The 22,868-nt window shown below is 40.5% G+C and overlaps 1 protein-coding gene across 4 annotated transcripts in view; it reads right to left on the reverse strand.

Moving 5' to 3' along the window:
- Positions 1-2,171: 2,171 nt before the first annotated feature.
- The window catches only part of rnf6 (ring finger protein (C3H2C3 type) 6), a 63,382-nt gene continuing 42,685 nt past the window's right edge, over positions 2,172-22,868 (reverse strand). For 3 of the 4 annotated variants that reach the window (XM_085999241.1, XM_085999239.1, XM_085999242.1), the window contains exons 3-5: positions 16,793-17,051; positions 12,235-12,345; positions 2,172-8,238 (exon numbers count right to left, since the gene is read on the reverse strand). In XM_085999241.1, the coding sequence (XP_085855367.1) occupies positions 6,410-8,238; positions 12,235-12,345; positions 16,793-17,051 (2,199 nt within the window). In that variant the 3' untranslated portion in view covers positions 2,172-6,409. The remainder of the gene's footprint in view (positions 8,239-12,234; positions 12,346-16,792; positions 17,052-22,868) is intronic. The other variant, XM_085999240.1, reaches the window with a different exon arrangement.

Raw genomic sequence — 22,868 nt, forward strand, 5'->3', positions numbered from 1 at the left:
TTTCAAGGCTCTCATGAAGCTAATATTTCGCCAAATCTCAGCCTTGATAACGCTCTCCAATCTCCCAGACAGCTTTGTGCCCAGGAATTGTGTTTTATGTGGCTTGACAGGAAGCAGATGGGAGATTGAAAAGGAAAATTCTGTCTAGGCCATCAAAAGGCTTTCCTGGAGACCACTTTTATTTGAACTGAAGAACCTGGCAACATGTTCTGACTACCTTGTAAAAGCTTGACACTAGCCAAATTTGAGCTATACTCATTCTTTTTGCTACCTTTCAAAGTTGTTTTACCAAATTCATCAGAACCTTCAGTCAATTTGCCTTCACTTCACAATTCTGTAACAAAAACATATCTGTCCACACTTGAAGTTACTCAACTCTATTCAATCAGCACCTAACCATAAAAAAGTGACACTTAAACAAATACTCTTTCAAAGGAAGTGAAAACTTCTGAAATTGTACTGAAAGGGGGGGGTGGGGGGGAAATAATCACCAAGTGTTGAAGCAGGAGAATGGGAACTTTCTTTACCCGAGAAAAACTACTGGCCCGTATTTTCCAATCGCAGGCCTCCCGCGGATCTGGAAAAATCTGCGCCCTTACCGGAGGGCTCCCGGGACGCACACACCTCCGCTCCTGGGCCTCACCAAACTTGAAGTGCGCAGGGCCCACGTATCCCAGGGGCACATGTAGTTCGCAGTGTCCCTGGGATCACGTGGGCCATGGGGAGCCAATCACAGAAGGGAATCTCCCATCATACATTTGACAGAAAGACCTGTCAAATATATGAATGGAGGTCAATGAAAAAAATAGTAAAACTTTAAATAAATGAAAAAAAATCACTTTTACAATGACTTGAAATTATAATAAATTAAGTATTTTAAACAAAAATGTCATTATTTCAAAAAATAAAGTTTTTTTTAAACAGGGCTAAAAATAAGCTTATTTTAAAAGTATTTTTCAATGATAAACCAGTGAAAAAAATTTATTTAAAAAAAAAAAACTTTATTTCAACTCTTATCCTGGTAAAAGCAGGCCTTACGCCTGCTTTTACCAGTGTAAGAATTGTAAGGGTTTTCTGCGGGCGGAGGGTCTCCAAAAAGCGGAACTCTCTGCCCGCAGAGGCCCTTCTCCAGGGCAGGCGGAGGATCTGTGCATGCCTGAAGCCGGCATTTCCGATGTCCCTACGGGTGGGTACACAGCACGTACCCACCCGTAGGGATCAGAATATCTGGGTCATTAACGTAGGAAACCAAGTAAAGGACTATTGTAGCACACAGTTCCTTTGTCAGTTTCCCATGTGAACACATTTCTTCAGGTACAGCTGTTAAGTGTGGAGCACAGAAGAAACACATGTTGTCACTAAAAGGATATAATAGGCACAAATAAAAAAAGAAAATGCCGGAAATACTCAGCAGGCCAGGCAGCATCTGTGGAGAGAGAAACAGAGTTAACGTTTCAGGTCGATGACCCTTCGTCAGAACTGGAAAAAGCTGGAGATGGAACAGATTTTAAGCAAGTGCAGGGGCAGGGAAAGGGGGGAGGGGAAGAAAGAACAAAAGAGATGGTGCAAGGCAAAAGGAGATGGTAATGGGACAAGTTAAGAAACAAAATGATGCCTTGCACCATCATCCCTTTTGTCTCTTAACCTCTCCTGCCTTCCATCCTACCACAGACCTTCCCTTTTCTTCTTTCCTCCCCTCCCCCCTTTCCCTGCACTTGCTTAAAAACCTGTTCAATCTCCAGCTTTTCCCAGTTCTGACAAAGGGTCATCGACCTGAAACATTAACTCTATTTTTCTCTCCACAGATGCTGCCTGACCTGGTGAGTATTTCCAGCATTTCCTTCTTTTTTATTTCAGATTTCCAGCATCCACAGTATTTTGCTTTTGTATAATAGGCACAAGTTCTTTTGTCTGCTAGAGTTTTACATTTTAAAAAGATTCCTAATTAGTTCTAATCCGAGACAAATACTTTATGGGCTTTCACATATTACCAAACTTCGCTAAAGCCAATTGACAATTGTTTCCATTGCAGACTTCTACATTTTAATGCTTTAAAAAAAATCAATAATTTCTTCACACCAGCACTTCCTTGCACTCCTGTTTTGAAAGCATGCATAATGAGTGTTGCTTCTGATATCAGTAGCTTACTGAAAATTAAATATACTGTAAACAAGGGTTATAAATATTTAATTCAATATACCTGCTGTAGTTACAATAACATTAAACCAGTATCAATGATACTTTTCAAATTACAATCTTCACTTTATGCAAGAAGTGAGTTGGTGCCACCTATTGCTGAACACATGAAATGAACATGAAAGGGAAGGAACTATCCCTGGAACTTTCAATGGCACTATCTGATCGGCCGCCCGTTATACACGCCACCCTGTTGTCCTTTCAGGCGACTGATCTGAGACCACTTGTTTTATGCCCTGTTATCGTTGAAAGTACCAGCCTATATTTCCGCTGTACAATGTGAATGCAATCTGTAATAAAATATACTTAACTCATAGGAACAAGAAGTATAGAGCAGTGCTTTGATTAGTAAAATGTCTGGTGAGCTATGGACATACAATACAGGAAACTTCGGTTTATCCGGAGGTTAACTGTCCGGAATGCTCGAGCCACCGGCAAAATTCAGGAGTCGGTTCAGTAAGTTTTTTTTTTTTCGTTGCTTTTTTTTCCCCAACCAGTCAGGCTCTGCAAGGTCTAGCTAAAGCTGTTGCTTAGCTACAGAGACGCTTGCAAGCTACGGCCGACTGTTTAGAAGCTGTTAGGGTTTGTTGCTAGATACGGAGCTCAAAAGCTTCCGTATGTTTTAACATTAGCGCTGGTTTGTCCGGCAGTTTTGATGGGACAGCAACAGCTTGGTCCCGTCGGTGCCGGATATCACAAAGTTTCCTGTACAAATTATTTAATTAAATCTTATGATGCAAATTCAAACTTGAGGGTAACAATGGAAAATATGCTTCATTATCAATAGTAAACATACTTACAATTTCATGAATCAGATTCCCATTTAGATAGAACATTATGTATACATGGATCATATTTTTAATATAATTTGCAATGCTTATATGTAAAAGTGTATATGAACTGCCATACTGATAATTCTACATTTCCACACGCACATATACATAAATGGCTGACAATTAGGAAAAAGAAACCATGAATGTAAAAATAGCTTTCCTCATGTGGGCAAATGCACTAAAGTAGTTTGGTACTGAACGAGAGAGATCTGGAAGGTCCCCAGTTTGACCTCTGGTCTGTGGTGAGTTAGCTGATCTCACCTAGAGAGCCACTGGGGCACAATTGCTCTCAGTGTTTATGGGCTGGGAAGGGAAACAAAATCAGCTCGAGTTCCAATCAATGTCAAACTCCCAAGATAAATTGTAGTTACTGGAGGTGGCATACACCACCAAAGGAGGTGGTTATAAGCTCCACTTAGAGAGCAACGCTCGAAGCCTTCAAATGTAAATGCCAAGCAGCATCATGCAACCAGGTGACTGAGCAGCTGAATTCCTCCCACTGCACAGACTAGTTTTGTTTGCAATGGCTGCCAATACTTGCCTCAGCTACTGGCACAGGCAAAACAGTTGGGAAGAGTCTTTAAATCACATACGTGTATGATTGTTGTAAAAGCCATTATAGTTGTAGAAATTGACCACAATATAAGCAGAGTCGTTTCTGCAATAGGACAATTTCTTACTCATGTTCTTTTAAGCTGAATATGTAACCAGTTTTTAAATAACTGAGCAGATTGAAGAATTACAGTATAAAGTTACTAAGTTTAACAGCTAACAAAGAAGCATTAAGATAGCAAATCAGTGCTTGCAGACACAAACATAGCTTCTACTGTGTCACCCTATGAAACAGTAGTTGGTTAACGAGGAAGTTTTTCATTAAATTTGCTCTTTTACGTACTTTTGTCTGTTTTTTCACCTCTCTGCACTTTGAATTATTAATTGGGTTTGAAGGTCTCTCCTCTAAAAGGAGATATTTTCTGCATTTGATCATATTCTGTATTGTGGGTTTACACTAAAAGGAAATTAAGACAATAGTCAGTATATTAGAGTTACTTTTAATTATGTAGAAACATATTTTGAAACAGTTAAATTTACTTCATAAGGCAATTGCTGTCAAACTACACACTACTATGCCATCATAAATGGCAAGTGTTATCCAAAATTCATACACATGGGTGAAGTAATAAAAATGAGCTCTCCAGGTTCAGAGACTACATCTGTTTTAGCTATGTGAATCTTATCCTGGAGAGATATATATATATATATAATTGTACTAATAATTTTTAATGTCCAACACTACTCAAAAAATGTGTATTGCTTTATTCACGTTTACATAAAACATACTGCTGATATGAAGGCGGCAAAATTCAATATTATTCAAATCAAAAGTTTAACCTGCAGCAACACTCGTGGATCAACAGAGGTAGGAACAAATGCTCATTGACCAGAGCAAATATCTCACGGACCCTTCAGAATGGCCCAGTTCTTAAATGTTAAAGTTTTAGATTCCCCATTCGGAAACTAGGATTTGACTATCTCCACAGCCATTAAACTGGAGCCTCATCTGATCTTGGATTAGTTGTTGGGAGGGAAAACTGGTGTCACCATCAGACAGTGGGGCTGCTTTTAACTTTTGAGCAGCCAATCGGCAGAGCACACCGGAAGTCTGCCCCTTCTGGGGACGAAGAGACTGGAGCCATTTTGAGGCCTGGGAACTCCTGCTCGTCTTGGCCCCCAAAAAGTAATTTAAAAACTTACCTTTTCAAGGCCTCTTCGTCTCTATTGCTAATGAAACTGGTTGGCGTGCATGGTCCAAACAGTTCTACCTTAAAATGGCATGGTGGGGGGGTGTCCTATGTATCTTATAGGACCCCGATTTGTATACTAAAGGGGCCTACCACCTGAAGCAAGCAGGCGTTTCAGCCACCCAGCAGTAGCCCCGTGAAAGTGGCAGCGGCAGATAGTTAGCATTTAAGGGGCATGTCTCGCGACTCCATTTTGAGACCGTTACTGTTCCATTAACGCTGATTTTATCAAAATTGACCCCAGTAATTTAGTGCACCCCTTAGTGACTAAACCAAGAAGCAGTACTGAAGGAGTCTGTGAAAATGTCCCTGGACTGTTCCACTCCACCGATAGAGGTGGCCAATCTGGCTGAGGGACAAATAGGAAGCATTATTAATAAGTTGCTGTTGCACAATGTACCACAACATTTATACAAATGACAACAATCTCTGCCTTCAGAAGTCATTGGACAAATAACTCTCTAGAAGGCTAACTATCACATAGTCCTGGAAAACACATCTCCGGTTCTCTAATTGTTTTACTTTATATCAGGTGTAGTTTTCCAAGCTACTAAATAATTAGGGTATTCTTTTCACTTCAAAAATAAACATCCACCATCAAGGAGAGCTTTTCTTTCCAGGTGCTTTTGAAGCTGTGAAGAGAACTTTTTAAACACACACTTCCCCACCAAATCCACAAGATGAGAACAGCCCCTTCCATTTCTGAGGTGCTATAAATGGTAAATTTTCCAGATAAGTTTGGAAAACAACATTATGCTGTGACCACTGAATGCTAGAAACATCAGAAAATCTGACATAACATGACGAAGAAACTCATATTTTCAGATAAACCAGTTTCTGAGTTACTATGTTTGCATAACTTATGTCAATACTGCAAAAAGTGAAAACTTCTGAGGGTGGGTGGTGGGAAAAGACAAGAGAGTGGGAACAAAATCTCACTGCGTTCATAGGCACACATACTATCCAAAAGTACATCAAATGATTCGTTATTAGGATTATTGCTTCCAAATTTACAATAAAGTTTATGGCAAATATTAGCAAGTTTCATTGTAATTTGGCAGAAAAATCAGTTCATTCCTTTGCAAATGTTTGCGTGGTTTTTTTAATTGCAGAAAACCAAGCTCATTTTATCAGTGTGTAAAGTTTTATTTTATATATATATCATAAACAAAGATTACGGGCAATTTACTTCTGCTCACCAGATGATTTGTACTATTAGTCAGACTGAATGACAATTGCCTTATGTTAATCTGCACGGTTATCCTGTAACAAAAAAAAGCACACCATAAACCATAATTGCATCTACAAAACAAATGTATAAGATGGGATTAATCATGTACAATAATATACTTCAGCTTGGCTCACTTTCTTCAGTTCCAATCATTCCAATGACAAAGTGCTCAGCTCAACGGAAAATGTCTAAAAAAATAAAGCTTCAGCAAGAAGCAGTAAGAATGTATTTCATGGTTCTATAATAGAATCTATAGCATTTATTTTACAAATTCCTATAACTCAGGTTTTTAGAGCTTTGCAGTTTCCAAAATGGACAAGAAGCTTGTGTACAAACCCCTTCCCCAATCAATTACCGGACCCCAGGATAGGCTGTCGACAAATAGGACAGGTGGAGTTTTCAGAAAGCCATCGGTCAATACAATGAATATGAAATTCATGTGCACAAGGTAGTCTTCTAAGCTTGTTCCCAACTGCATATTCGTTAATACATACACTGCAGGTTTTACTGAGTTCATTCTCCACACTAACGTTTCCATAATTCCGGGTCAAAAGATTGTCAATCTGTTCTTTGGTCAGACCCCTCTGGCGCTCCTCCTCATCATCATCATTCAACAAAAAGAAGTGAGCAAGCCGTAATATTGGCAGAGTACCATTTTCTACTAAACTATTTGTGTCTCGACTTTGTCTGGTCTCTCTGCTTTCAGCAGCACGGTCGAGGATTTCATTCTGCACGCGTTCATTCGCTTGCTCCCTTGCTGATCGGTCTCCTGTTAATGTGTCAGTTGCTTCATTATTTATATTAGAGAGATTGCTGTTTGGACTGGTCTGCGAGCTAATTGAATCGAAGCTATCAGATGGGTTCTGCTGAACTCTCTGGTTAAGTTCAGAATCAGAATCATTCTCCATTAGAGAGCTCAGCTCACCAAATCCTGTCATAATCTGTCGAAGTATTGACCTCAAGGCAATGGATGATGGTTCACCAAGCCCAGTCTCAGATATCCTACGCAGAGGTATACGGATAGTGCTAACGTAAGTCCTAATACCTGCAAGTTCAGATCGTGAGATGGTACGGCGGAAACCACCGCTGTCACTTTCAAATGTCACTGTATTTTCTGCCATTCGGACACGGGATCGCGTCCTGTTAGCAATACTGTCACGATCTCTGTTTTCTCCAGGACGTATCCTTCTAACCTGCAGATCCAACATAATAGTTGGGTGCCTTCGAACAGCTGCAGAGGATCCACTGGAATGGTTTACATCTCCTTCATCCATCGCTTCATGTCTAAACACTCCACCAGCTGATGACTGGACAGAAAGACTGTTACTGACAGCCTGCATTTCCTCAGTAGTCATGGTGGACTGGTCCACTGTCCGTTGTCTTCTGGTGCTCGGTCTCTGCTCTAAATAATTCTCCTGCTGGGATAGAGGCCGGTCCGAAGAATTTACAGTGATACTTTCTCTACGCAAGGGTGATCGACTTCGTCGGTTTTGTAAATTCCTGGAAGATCTGCGTAGTCGCATTTGCCCGTGCACATCACTCTCTCTCACAGTGGTTTGAACCTCCCTTTGTAACTCTGCAGATTCACTTCGATCTTGCTGCTCCTCTTCATGTATTGTTCTAACACTATGCCGTTCTGCTCGTCGTCTACCAATGCGTCGTTCATCACCTACACTTAACGCCGCTTGACGATTAGTACTTTGCCTTCTAGGCCTCTGCCGACCAGTGGCTCTTTCAATAGTTCCACTTCTGATACTCCTTTGGGCTAAAGGTGAAGAAACGTCCATGGTTTCTACTTCCTCAACCCTCACTGCGCCTCCTAAGTTACTTTCAGAGTTTGCCCGCTCACCAGCCGGTTGGTCGTGGGCTTGAGTTCGACTTCTGGTACGACTAGCAACAGGAGTCAACAAACTTTGTGGCTGAGCATTTTCTATGTTCCTGTCACTTTCTAGCGTAGATGTGTCCACAGACTGACCATTAGCAGCTTCATGCTCATGATTAATGTTGATCTCTAGGCTGAAGCGGAACTCGCCACTGTTGGGGTTTGTCCGACTAACAGCTCTCCATGTCTGGTTCCCACTCTGTCCACTGCGGGTGGCATTTCCTGTACGTCTAAATGTGTTAAGCCACTCGAGAAGGGAATCACTATTAGAACTTTCCCCCGGAATGTCAGAGCCTACACAGGGAAACAAAATGCATCACATGTTAAATTGAGACAAAGATTTACTAATCCTTCTGGCAAGATTATGATGAGTTACTAATAAATTAGATTACCTACCACATAGGGTCTCCATCTTTCAAATGATATACATGCTTCACACATCACGAGTATAGCCTAGCTTGATAGCATATGATTTCATAACCTAGGATATTGCAGATAGGTGGTGACACGCGAGATACTTTACGGCTTCATAGTGCAAAGCTTCAGAACCTGTGCCACAGCACCAGTTCATTTTGACCTGAAACTAAACTGGAACTAACCAGCCACTTAACATAAATACATACACAGCAGGCCTGTCAGCATATGGAAAGAGAAGGTATGTTATGCTTTGCATTCATTTCCAACATTTTCTATTTTTATTTCAAATCCCCAGCATTTGCAGCTTTCTCTTTTGCTGTGTGCAAAGCTATAACATAGTTCTAAGTTCTGACTTTTATATTGCAGATGAAACTACAGGTCAGTTCTTACCCCAAATTAAAATGGTTAGAGATAAAAGGCAAAAACTCCAGGTGAGTCCCAAGGACGGTCATAGAATCATAGAAATTTATGGCACGGGAGGCAGCCATTCGGCCCATTGTGTCTGTGCCAGTTGAAAAAGAGCTATCCAGCCTAATCCCACTTTCCAGCTCTTGGTCCGTAGCCTTGCCGGTTACGACACTTCAAGGGCATATCCAAGTACTTTTTAAATGTGATGAGGTTTCTGCCTCAACCACCCATTCAGGCAGTGCATTCCAGACCCCCACTGCCCTCTGGGTGAAAACATTTCTCAACTCCCCGCTAATCTTTTTACTAATTACTTTAAATCTATGCCCCCTGGTTATTGACCTCTGCTCTGAAGAAAACAACCCCAGACTATCCAAAACAACAACAGAAAATGTTGGAAACACTCAGCAGGCCAGGCAGCATCTGTGGAGAGAGAAACAGAGTTAACATTTCAGGTCTGTGACCCTGTGTCAGACTATCCAATCTTTCCTCAGTTAAAATTCTCCAGTCTTTGCAACATCCTTGTAAATCGCCTCTGCACCCTCTCTAGTGCAATCACATCTTTCCTGTAATGTGGTGACCAGAGCTGTATGCAATACTCTATCTGTGGCCTAACTAGTGTTTTTATACAGTTCTAACATAACCTCTCGGCTCTTATATTCTATGCCTCGGCTAATAAAAGTAAGTATCCTGTATGCCGCCTTAACCACCTTATCTACGTATCCTGCTACCTTCAAGGATCTGTGCACATGCACTCCAAGGTCCCTCTGTTCCGCGACATTTCTCCGTATCCGATCATTTATTGTGTATTCCCTTGCCTTATTAGCCCGCCCCAAATGCATTACCTCACACTTCTCCAGATTGAATTCCATTTGTCACTTTTCTGCCCACCTGACCAGTCCATTGATTTCTTCCTGCAGTCTACAACTATCTTCCTCACTATCAACCACATGACCAATTTTTGTATCATCTGCAAATTTATTAATCATGCCCCCTACATTGAAGTCTAAATCATTGCTATATATCACAAAAAGGTACTGTTGGAATACCAAATCAAACACAGGTAATCTACAATAAGGGCTTGCAGTTCACAAATTCTGTAATACATTTCTAACTACAATGCAGGTTTCATGCAAGAAATCTTGAACTCACACATTTGAGAAGGTTCAAAAGGTGGGTACTTAATCAATGAAGAGCTAAGTTAAGGTCTCAATTAGAAATCAGTGAGGGACTAAGTGAGCATTATTTCCAAATAGCTTGCATAAAATCCCAAGGATTCAAAAACAAATGTGGCGTGAAATAATACATGGAACTAGGATTCGTGGTATCATGTTTTGCCCTAAGCATTTTCTATACCAATTGTAAACATCATGCAATCCTGAATGGATTGTTGCATGTCACCACAGCATTTAAAGCTTAGTTGCAGATGTGCTGATCTAACTGAAAGCACTTAGCTTGTTTTGATGCAGCCAATGTAATGCACAGGTCAGTACGAATCAGCAGAGCATATGACCACAGCTTTGCTTGGGCACACACTTAGTTGAATGTAAAATTCCAAGCTGTGCCTTAGCTTCTTGTGTACTAATGCTCAGTTTGTTTCTTTGTGCAGCTTAACTTGCTTTCCCAATGGCCACCACAGAAGCATAGCATTGGTCAATAATGGTGCTGCTCTAACACCTAAAGAGCACAGCTGTTCTTTTGTACATTTCGGTCTTGAAAACGACAACCTGGTATATGTTCAGGAGGTTTGCCATTTGGTGCTAACTGGTGGCAACACCGTAGGCTCCTGGGAAACCTAGAAAGGAAACACAGAAGTCCAGACTTGCCAGATTAAATAACAATGTTTGAGAATCTGTCCAATTTAACCTACTCTTGTAGAAAGGCTTATTAATTCCTAAACTTTGGTGGGGAGAGGTCTAATGTGAGGAGCAAAAAACTCAGTTTGGAAAAAATGAACTAGTGCAGTGGATCAGGCCCTGGGCCTTTAGACGGACCATGTTCAGCACTGTCTACCTGCAACATCAAAATGCATTTTCATATTTGCACTCGTGGCCTTCGGCCTGAACATGCTGTGTCGTACACTTGCAGTGTGTGGAGGATGCAGAATGGAGAAAAGTCTTTTTTTGCTTCAGAATACAATAATTTATTTTTCTGACAAACCCAAACTGCACACAAAGTCTAAAGACATTAATGTATATAGAAATAAGTTGAGTTGATAGCTAGTATTCTAAGAGTACACTGTTCTGACTTTGAAGTAAATTTCTGCTATTTTGTTTCTTCCAATGTATGTTTAATTTCCTCACTTAAATTTTTTATAAATAAACAGCATTGCTGCATTCTAACCGATGCAATAATGTGCATTATTGTTCCCAGAAGTTTTGTCCAAATTAAAACCAAATACTATTTTATTTCAATTTGAATCCAATCACAGCCAGCACAAAACTGATTATCTAATTTATTTATCTATTCTTTGCAGAATCCTTCTATAAGACACCAAAGGTATTGATAAATTGCTGCAGGATACAGGTGCAAATGGAGAACCACATTCAGTTCCCCTGCAAGTATGACTGCCTCCCTAATCCTCATTTTTAAACTGCAATTTGAGAAAATAAATCCTACCAACTGCCCTTTTAAGAGAAAAGCAAAAGTCAATGACCCGAGCTCTGCTAACCCACCAGTTCACCTAACCTTGGAATTAGCAGAGGACTTGGGAAATGGCAGTGTAAAATTGAGTTAAATGTGCATGTCCTGCAATGGGCTAATGTTCATGTGCAAGATTTCCCAGTTGGTGGCACTGAGGTCTGCTGGAATTATCTGCCTAATCCTAATGCCCAAGGGAAAATCACTCACCTTTGCAAGGTGCCCAAATATTAAGAGCAATATTTGGTAATGGTGAAACACAATACTAGAGTTTACAGCACATAAACAGGCCATTCTGCTGAACTGGCCTATGCCGGTGTTTATGTTTCACACGAGCCTCCTCCTATCCTACTTCATCTGAAATCTCAACAACCAAGAGGTCCATCAATGCTGAAATTTTAGTGCGTATAGAATGGAAGCTTGTACACAATGAAGCAGTAAGTAAAGACTTCAGGACAGACTGCTGAAGGGTCATTATATAGAAAAGATGGAAGAGGACAAAGTCAGGTGATGAAATGACAAGGGGCTGATTTTCATCCCCATTTCTTCACTAACTGAGGAATCATAAATCGTAGGTTACCTCAAGTGCTTGAACAAAAAAAAAAGTAAGCTGCAAATCCCTTACTACTTTCTGACAGAAGTCCCTTTGCTGTTACTAGTTTCCCTGGTACCAAATCTCCACAACGCTACCAAAACGTCAGGGCTTCGTCTTCATCAGTGATAATATGTTTATGCTGCAATACCCTAACATTCCGTCCTTGCACCGCTATAGAGAAAACAGTTGTCAAGATCACAATTATAATTTCAACGCACAAAATCCAAACTTGCCTTGGTTCTCACTACTTTGTTCATGTTCACTGTTGCCCAGGCTGTTACGTGTTGTTAATTGCTCCTTGGCACCATCCAAACGCTGTTGTAATTCTTCTGCTGTAATTTCACCTGAAACAATAGAGAAACAGAATAAAAGCTAAACATATTCAAGGACACTTGTATTATTGGTAAATAAAGGAGAAGTTCAAAATAAAATGAAAGTTAAGTTTTGGCTTAATTGGAGAAGAAACTGCAAATGCTTCTTTTGGAAGTTTGCAATGAGAGGCGATAGATTATGTTCATATCTAAGCTACTTCAACTCACTTTGAATCAAAGATATTTGGACTCATTTCCCAACCTGTGAGCATTAAGATACTTCAGACAGTTGTATATAGTAAATAGTGATTTATTGCTCTGACAGGAACAGAACAAATTCTAATATGCATCAACTTAATTTACTGGAATGAAGTTACGACATCCAGAGTTTAGCATCAAAGTGAAGCATCTGATCCCTATGTTAACATGCAGGAATTACTCTACTACAGCTAATTATAAAATGGCATAAATGTCTTAAAAATAACTAGAATCACTTCATACAGCAGGAGACCAAGTGTGAATGTAGTCATGGACAGAAGGATAGCAATATTTCAGACTGGACTCTATCCCAAGAAAGAAATATACAAGTATAGAACCTGACAGTTGAATGTGATCTCTATGAATAAAAATACTCTAATAGCAAGTCAGAAAGAGGCTTAATAACCTGAAAACTACTTAAAAAAGACAGCACTCAACCACTGTCAGAAAACACCAGAGCTGCAGACACGTGGAGGAAAAGAGTAGAGTTCTACCCAGATCAGTGGAAGAAGTGACGAGAACCAAAGTTAGAGGCTCCACCACTGACTCTTAAGTATTTTGTGAACTTTGATAGGCCTTCAAGAATGCCATGAATACTCAGAAATTTGAGATCTAATAATAGTACCAATGCTGCTGCATTGCCATATAGTGAATGTTTACTAAAGATGTGTTAACTGTGCTGGTGGTTTAATGGCATACTGGTAATGTACATCCTCTCACTCTCCACAGATGAACCTGAATCATCTGGAGTCTAAGAACATGCACCACATTACAATGCAGTAGCAAAAACTTACACATGTATCAATTCATCCACATATGGCATAACAGTAGCGAGTAGTCACCATACGAGAATTCACCCATCGGTGAAGACATGGCATTCCCACTGGTCAAAGTGGAACTGCTGAGGTCAATGCAAGGTTGTAGGTGTTGCGGGACTTAGCACCTACAGAATAGTAGATGATCATGAAGTTCAGTGCGCTAGTGTTCAAATTAAGAGTTCTGAAGCAACAGTAGGGGATCCATAGCATTTTAGGTTAGTTATGCATTGTGACCGGGGGAAGAATGGGAAGGATATAAAGCTCCTTCTCCAACATGCATGTGGTGCTGGACCACTATATGACTGCAGTATAGTCCACCATTGATAAAATTGTATCTGACAAGACGACTGCAATTGAATCATCAGTGGCCTAGGTTTTAGACATATCTAAATCGAAGAACTGTAACTGTTACCACATCAAACAGTGTCAAATCTCCAAATAGCTCCACAGTCAAAGATTGGTGAAAGATGGCAGCCAATGAGGGATAGTTTTGCAGATTTTGGAAGGCTGGGGTGGGGGAGAGAAGGGGGCAGAAAGGTGAAGGGAAAATGAAGAGGGTGCAGAAAGGGAAGAAAGAGGCTGAAAACAGCTCATCTGGGCTTACGAATGTCATTTGGATTGTCTGCCGTCACAGTGCCTGCAGCCTGCAATAGATGCACAGCACAAGACACCCAAAATATCAACATGGAAGTCAGTATGTTGTACCTCAAGTTAGCAACCCATTTTGTTGGACAAATCAGGTCAAGTAACTCAAAGATGTTGAACCCTCCATGGCAATTGCTTCTGGCACTTTGCTCTGATAAACCAATATCGGAGTGCTACTGCTGCCACATAAAAACATGCAAAGTCAGATCAGAAATAATTAGGCATCTGCTAAGTAGTAGTTCACAGGGGAAACTAAAAAAAGACATATCAGGCATACACAGTTAGCGATGACAAATAGAATAAATCTCATTTAAGGATATCTCCCATTCCAATGGTATTACATGCTCTGTTGCAATCCTTCACTCCCCAGCACAGGCAACCATTGGTCATGATAATGAGGTGTCCTGCAAAATTTATTACCATGAATTGTGTCCTCTTCCCCACCTCCCCAAACTATAAATCTTACAATTACCTGATATTCCTAGCAACTTTGTGATATATATCAATCACACTGTTGACCAGAGCCATGGCAATGGACCTTGGCTCATGAATTTTTCAAATGAATCCCATTGAGTTTTAAATCTTTTCTAAATTTTAAGCCATTATAAGGAGAATGTGAGATGCAGTTGGTTAAAGCATTATTCCTTATAAGACAATTTTTAGCTCCACAATACAAGATATCATTTTTGCTTCATTTCTTTGAGAGGAAGGCACAGTTTGAACTAAAATTCCTTGCACTGATTAGCTGGCTGCAGAACTCCTGTCTTTTATAAAAACAGAAAATGCTGGAAATACTCAGCAGGTCAGGCAGCATCTGTGGAGAGAGAAAAAGAGTTAATGTTTCAGGTCGATGACCTTTTGTCAGAACTGGAAAAAGTTAGAGATGTAACAGATTTTAAGCAAGTACTGGGGCAGGGAAAGGGGGAGGGGAGGAAAGAACAAAAGGGAAGGTCTGTGATGGGATAGAAGGCAGGAGAGATTAAAAGACAAAAGGGACGATGGTGCAAAGCAAAAGGAGATGGTAATGGGATAAGTTAAGAAACAAAAGATGAGTCGAGAAGCGGTGTAAATGGAATGGCAGAATCATCAGCTGCCATGTGAGAAAAATAGGGGCAGAGGTTATGGTCTGAAATTGTTGAACTCTATGTTGAGTCCAGAAGGCTGTAAAGTGCCTAATCGAAAGAGGAGGTGCTGTTCCTCGAGCTTACTTTGAGCTTCGTTGGAACAGTGTAGGAGGCGGAGGACGGAGCGGTCAGAAGGGCAGTGGAGCGGAGAATTAAAGTGACAGGCAACCAGAAGCTCGGGGTCACGATTACAGACTGAACGGAGGTGTTCCGCAAAGCAGTGACCCAATCTGCATTTGGTCTCCCCAATGTAGAGGAGACGGGATCGTGAGCAGTGAATACAGTATACTAAATTACATGAAGTACAAGTAAATCGCTGTTTCACCTGGAAGGAATGTTTGGGGCCCTGGGCAGTGGGAAGGGAGAAGGTAAAAGGGCAGGTGTTGCATCTCCTGCACTTGCATGGAAAGGGGGTGATTGACGAGTAGACCAGGGTGTCGCGGAGGGAGAGGTCCCTTTGGAATGCTGAAAAGGGAGGGATGAGGGAAGATGTGTTTGGTATCCTGTCTTGTGTGGTGTGGTATTTATGTGCTACTCTTGTTACCACTTTGGTGAAAACTCTCCCATAAAGCATTAGCACTTCAGCTTGAATCAGCAGTACAGAAGAATGAAAGCTAAATAACTACAACAAATCAATAAATGTTTTTCTGGAGAAAAATCTAAGTGAGCAGAATAGGGGCAAATGAAATTCAGTAAGGATAAGTGTAAGATATTGCACATTGGGGAAAAAATAAACACGGCAGATACACATACGTTATGCATGGCATTAAATTAGCCACAGGAAAGTTGAAAGAGCTAGGGATGTTAATATACTTGGCAACACACCCAGTCGCAGTGGGACAGCAATGAACAAAGCACACAGAATAGGGAACTATATTTCTGAATCAGCAGAGTACAAGATGAGTCGAACAGTACACTTTCCAATGTATAAGCTTGCAATCTTTCTACCTACGTCAATCTATATTGGAAAAGAGTAACAAATGGGTTATTAAAAGTATTAAAGTAAGTATATGCAGGCTTGTTGTACATGTCTTAATGTGCAGTATTTGCCAGCACTTGCCTCTGACTGATGACAGGAAAATCAAAGCAACAATTCAATTTAAAATGCCATCTTCATTTCAAGCACAAAATTGTGGCAAAGTTCCTAATTTCTACAATTTTGGTACATCATACAGTACATAGTATACATAGCATTACATCTAGTGACAGGAAAAGATACTGCAGCTAAATCTCTAAATGTTAGTTAGTAAATGCAAAAAAAAATTACATTTGTTTTAAGTGAGAAACCAAAGGGAAGGGCCAGAGACCATAATACAGACACCACCAAAAGTGGAGTATGTGAAAGAGGAGACAAGGTAAATCAGGAAGTAAATTAGAGGTCACGAAGCTTGGGTTTTCAAAGGTTAAAGTTTGAGTAGGAGACTGTGTAATGAGGCTACATTTTGATCCATCTTGGCAAATATTCTTGCTAGTACCAGATAGGATCCACTGCAGTCTGGCTAAATTTGTCACAATTTCTTTGAGGGTTACATACAAAGGTGTAAACCATTATTTAAAACAGAGCTACTAAGTTTGTTTGAGGCATGATGTTTTTGCTTGGTTTGAAAATCTAGCACAATATCTTTTCTTCCTTACTTTTTTTTTTTACTTCTGGTTCTCTGGGCAATGCGATAAGCTTACCCGGAGTGCCAAGAAGATTGCTGTCTCTCATTAGTCGGTAGTCCTCCTCACTCAGGTCATTGATAAACTGATAGTATGCTTCCTCTCGGCTCAAGCGCTCCAACTGTCGGCTGCGCTCATCTTCACTGCGGCTGATGTTTTCTGTGGGAGACTGTTGATCTCCTCTGTGATTGGCAGGATTAGGAGGGTCCATGGTGCTGGGAATTCCGACGAGCTGCACAATAACCAATAAAGCAAAAAGTTACATCTCATAAAAGGGTCATCCTCTCCAAAGCAATATATGTTTCCTAGTTATCAAATGTGTAATGTACAAAAATGGATCAAAAGATCAAAACTGCATTCAGTCCCCCGATTTTACATATATTCAATTTTGCTACGCAGTGCAGAGGAAATCTCCCCATATGTCCAAAGTCGAAAACAATGACATTTCCAATAATGATTGTATTGCTTCAAGTTAACTTACATTTCAATGCACCAGATTTACTTTTACTGATAGTTACCATGTTACCTGCCTACATTAAAACTTATCTTTTCAACTTATTCACCTTGCTGCAAATTGCAATTATTGTTTTGGTTTTAAAACTGGCTCCTGAATTTTTATATAAATCCGCTATCTTGCACATTGCCTGAAAATATCACTATTTTGAGCTTACTGCCGATCTTTGGGTTAGTTGATAGATATGTAAAATATGAGACCCAAACTTTCCTCATCTATTTCTTCAGAACCGTTTTCAATTCAAAATTTCCTGTTCTGTTCTATAAACCTCGATAACAGATTGGATTTAGGAAAGATAGATAGATTGATGGCATAGTACATAATCAAGGGCAGATGATTTGAGTCCCAATCTCCAGTGACATTTTGCTGGCCAATCTCAAGAGGGTCATGTGTTGCAGCACTCAGCCATGGTACTGAGCGAAAGGATGGAAGGCAAACTCCTGCGGCACTGCAGTATCTACTGGCAACTGAATCTCAAATAATTGAGCAGAATGTCTGATGCAGATACCTCCCCACCCAAATGGATCGGCTAGTTAGGACAAGAGAACGTTCTCAGGGAAGGAAAAATCAGCCCCAGTTCTTCCTCCTGGTTACAATTCAGCTACACCTGCTCTAAATTGGTGTTTGTGGACATCAACAGATGATAGGATCCTGCTTGGCTGTGATGCAGCCTGCAACCAAATATTTTTCACCATTTACTGTCTCAGCTCATATATGAATGGCGATTTGATGGAGATGCCAGAGAGTGCCCGTCACGCATAGAACTGCACACCAACAAAGTCAACATCTTCATGGCAGGAAGGTGGGTGAGAAAGTGGCAGAAAGAAACCTTTATAGGAAGTTTCATGCAAAACATTTTTCCAAGGCTGCTTCTAACCAACAATGCAAAGAGCATAATAAATGAGAAATATATCAGTGTAGATTTATAATATTCTTTAGAATGCAATAGGACAGACTTCCCCTTTCGGAAACTCAGCAATAAAAGATCAGATGTGATTATTTTTCCCAAAACTAATCTGACATATTACTCAAAGGGGCAACACATTTTTATTTTTCCTTCAGAAACATATCTTATCACCTATCTTTACTGTATCTAGAATTACAGAAATTACCACACAGCATCAGGCCATTTGACCCAACCAGTCCATGTTCGGTCAAATGGCCTGTTTCCATGTTGTAATATATTTAATTTGTTCCTTATGTCATATGTTCCTTATTTGGGTATCACCACTGTGTCAGAGATACACAATTCTACCACGAGATGGAGCTTCATTACCTCAACAGATTGAGAGCCACATATCTATATGTTCAGTAGCACTATTCATTCAGCCTCACTGTTCCAGGACATCTTCCAGGAACCTTCCTCCTGGATAACTATGTTTGGAACAACTACCCATCAGTTTCTTCTCTTGCTTCAGTTTCCCCCATTCCTATGTTTAAGTGAATGATTTATGAAACATGCAAATTTTCTCGAGTAATTCTACAGGCTGTTCGCGCTCCCTCCACCCAACCAAACCCACAACACCTGTCATTCACCCTTCAGTGTTCTGTGCTCCTTCTGAATGCCTTTGAAAATGCTTTTCCTGCCACAAATTCCTGTTATTAAACTTGCCTGGCTTCAACTCAATTTTTGGCAGCTGCCAGTTTGTCTTGCTTTAGAGATCAATTCTGCAGGCTGTTGCTGCCATATCCCTTCACTCGCAGCTGCACACTCCTACCACTGCATAGAGCTTCTTCATTTAATTATTTAGCTTCTGCAGACTTGGCAGATAATTTCAGCCATCTCAGAGCATTGTCATCAACAGCCTGCAAACAGCGTACACCACCAAGTAGCTTGGTTAGTGGGCATGATGCAACAATGTGGAACATAGTTTCTATTTGTCCGCAGGAACATGTCTTTGTCACAAAGGCCCCATTAGGTGAAGATTTGAGATGCACTGTCCCGGTCTGGTTCGAAAGCGATAGAAATGCCCAACTATGATGTCGGTAGTTGAATCCTGGTTGACGATCTGGAGGGTTGGAGAGGATATGGTGAGTGTCTGCTGTTAGCTCATCACGCCAGCTAGGTAGTAAGGAAAAGTCAAAGGAATCAAGAAAGGTTGACCACATTGAGTCTCTCGAAGAGAGCCACGCCATTGGTGGATAGAACAAATCAGAGTGAATTAGCAACATTTTCTTGTCACAAAGTCTATTCATTAATTTTGCTACTGCATTGGAACGATGAAGATGTGGAGGAGCTATACTGGAAAGGGAGCAGGTCGCAATGTGCTTGACACAAGACACATAATAGAAGAATGCAGCGGAATATCCACCAGCTCACAGTACAATGAGCAAGCCCTGCCAGAGGACAATATTCCACAACTAAATAGCAAAGTGCAATAGCAGATATGGAGGCATTTGCTCCCCAGGTAGAGCTGCAAATTTAATGACTAGGTTACTTTGGGTTTTAACTTTGAGCAGCTTTCATTAGATGTTTTTTGTAGGTTTGTGACCGGGTGAATGTGACACCTATGTAGTCTGGGTGAGCATCATGCTTGAGGAGTTAGCCATTTAAAATTATGCGAGTTCACGAAACGTGTTGTGCAAGTGAAAGACAGTCTTTTTTCTACTGGTTTGAAGACATTTCAGGCAGTACTCGGTCAGGAGTTTCATATCATTAGTGAGCATGATTTCCAGGATGGAAAAGTCACTAGCTTGAGTAGTAATGGCACAGTCATCAGCATAGATGAATTTCTGTGATTTGTCCGCAGGCAGGTTGTTTATCTACAGATTACAGAGGAGTAGCGCTAGAACTGTTCCCGGAGGGAGACCAATGATTTGGTATCTCCATGATCTGGTGCAATTGGCCATATGTACACTGAAATCTCCACCTGTAGCAGTAATTCAATTAAGCAGGTGGCCCAGTGTGACAGGACTCTATTTGTGCCAGTGTCATAGGCTGCTATTCTTTCACCTCTCAGAAATTGGCTTGAATCCAGCACAGACTGATGGGAAGAAAGTCTCTTCTCAGCTGGCTGTAAAATGAACATGGTGCAACTGCACAAAACTGCCCACTAATTAACAATCTCAGTCATAAAGGCCCTAACAATAGTTATATCGGAGGTAGAAGAACTTACGTCTGTACATTAAGCTGCACGCTTGAGGTTAGAGTTATGGCACAGTACAGAGAACTTTCTTATCAAATTGGGTATACTATATAGAATCCGGGAATGCTCAATGCGGACAGTGGGCATCAAAAATGGGAAAATGTTCATTCCCCAGCAATGCTCTCATCTTGATGAGCGCCAAAAAAAATCTAAAAACTAGATTAAAAAACAGTAATTCCAACTCCTGAACTTCGTTTTCCTGCGATAGCCAAAACTTGAACTAGTAAAAGATAAGAATATGGAGTTGGTTTACAACTGTATAAGGGGAGTCTGGTATTAGTTTTATAACCTAAATCAGTATTTTATTTACTTAATACAATCATGAAATCCATCATATAACACTCTTATGTTGACACTTGTATAATTAGGACAGACAAGCACCTGAGAAACACTAGCTACAGTTCTACGATTTGGAGTTTAATAACACAAATATAAGGTGGTTAATCATTACTGATTTGAACCAGTTTTACCAAGTATTTTAGGTTTTATGTTTTGTTAAGCTTTATTCTGAAAGTTTAAAAAAATCAAACATTAAACGAACTGGAGTGTACAGAGAGGCACATTGTATACACAAGTTCAGTGTTGGCATAAATTGCTGTTGGCTTAAGACCAATGACAAACCTGTGGAATGTAAATCAGGTGTGAAGGCCTGAAGTACAAGACAGTGCATGCTGTTAATATAGCAATTTTATAAAGGAAAACATGAAACCATATTTAGAAAATAAAACAGTGTAAAATTAATTTAATACAACCTATCTGTATACATTGTCGTGAGACTAATACAATTTAATGATATCCTTGTCAGGTTTGAAGCTATTTACAGCACTTTTTACCATTTACTGAATGTCACATGCACTAAATATTCAAGTGTCAGCTTTCAAGCAACCAATGTCTTTTCATTTTTGTCTGATTCACATCACTAAACAAGGGTTTCATATGACAAACCCATGTAGAAGAAAAACACATTCTAATGCAAGTCTGGACAATGCCCTGCGCCTGCTTTTATGATATTTTTCATTTCCTTCATAATTGGACTAATTCCATGGTCAGGTGTTCCTTGCATAGAATGGCACTTGCAGCAAGTGCTGGCTGGAAAACGTTGACGCATGGGCCTGATTTTCCATCCATTTAATGTCTTTTGCCACCAGTTCAAATGTATGTTGGTTCTCCTTCCTCCACCTCAAACTTGTGTGGAGCCTTGGTGTTGCTTTACTTTCTCCTGTCTCTTTGCCTTGCATTGCTCTCTTGTCCTGCACTGCCCCTCTGCCTCCTTCAATGTCAGCACTTGTAACTGTCGATGCCTGCATCTTGTCGTTTTCCTCAGCATAGAACTAGCTGAATTGAGCCCTTTTAGTCACTTTTAAAATACTGCTGTTTGCTACTGATCAATTTACTTGAAATGTAAAACTTTTGAATAACCTTTTAGTTCTCTGATCCATCAAGCTTTACATAGTTCTCTAACAGAACAGGTAAATGAACAGTGCTCAATACAAACAGTATATTTACACTAGTTTACAGACTTCACTATTCTCCTCTATATCAACAGTAAAGACATTTCTCAGAGCTATCGTTTAACATAAAATTGAACCTTAACGGTTCCACACTTCTTGCATGACGAAACACTCCAGAGCCAGAATAGCCCAGTCTTCCTGCTGGCCTCAGGCAGCTGCACATATATCCACAATCGGAGGCATTTGATCACAGAGCTGTCTATCAAACAGCCAACAAAAACATCAGTTTCTCTGCCCTTGGTCACAAGGTTGACCGACATCTGCACCCCAGACACCGCTGTCAATCAAAACCACCATCCCAGGATTAATCTGCGTCAGTTAACGTGAACAATCAAACCACGCCAGAACAAGAGACATCAACACACTTTAGGTCCCAAAGATACACATGATACTAACCTTTCGACTGAATGGACAGGTCATTTCAGTAAGGGAACCTACTTGCTTTACTAAGAATAAAGAATCCAAAATAAAATCTTCGATGAACATGCTTCATTTTTGTCACAGTCTGTACTGAGAGAAGTTGTGGCACAGGGCCTGTACTGAGAAGATGAGGGGTAGACTCGGCACTGAGAAACGAGAAGGGGCATAAGTTAGTAGTTGAGAAGAGGGCACAGGGTCTGTACTAAAGGGAAGGAGACGCAAGTCTGTACCCAGGAGATATGGGGGCCCAGTCTACCAAGAGCGAATGTAGAAGAGCCCCTACTGAGAGTGAAGAAGGGATGCTTTCTATACCTAAGGGCAAGAGAGAGGGCAAAAATCAATCCTTTATTTTGTTGTAAATCGATTTTTTAACCTCAGAAATTGGGTAAATGAGTATGAAAGAATGTGAGAAAAGGAATGTGGTCTCTTCACGTCTACCCTGTCCAACTCATTCATAA

The sequence above is a fragment of the Somniosus microcephalus genome, chromosome 10, assembly GCF_052327205.1.
Source record: "Somniosus microcephalus isolate GS21.2 chromosome 10, FLI_Smic_1.0, whole genome shotgun sequence".
Lineage (NCBI taxonomy): Eukaryota > Metazoa > Chordata > Chondrichthyes > Squaliformes > Somniosidae > Somniosus > Somniosus microcephalus.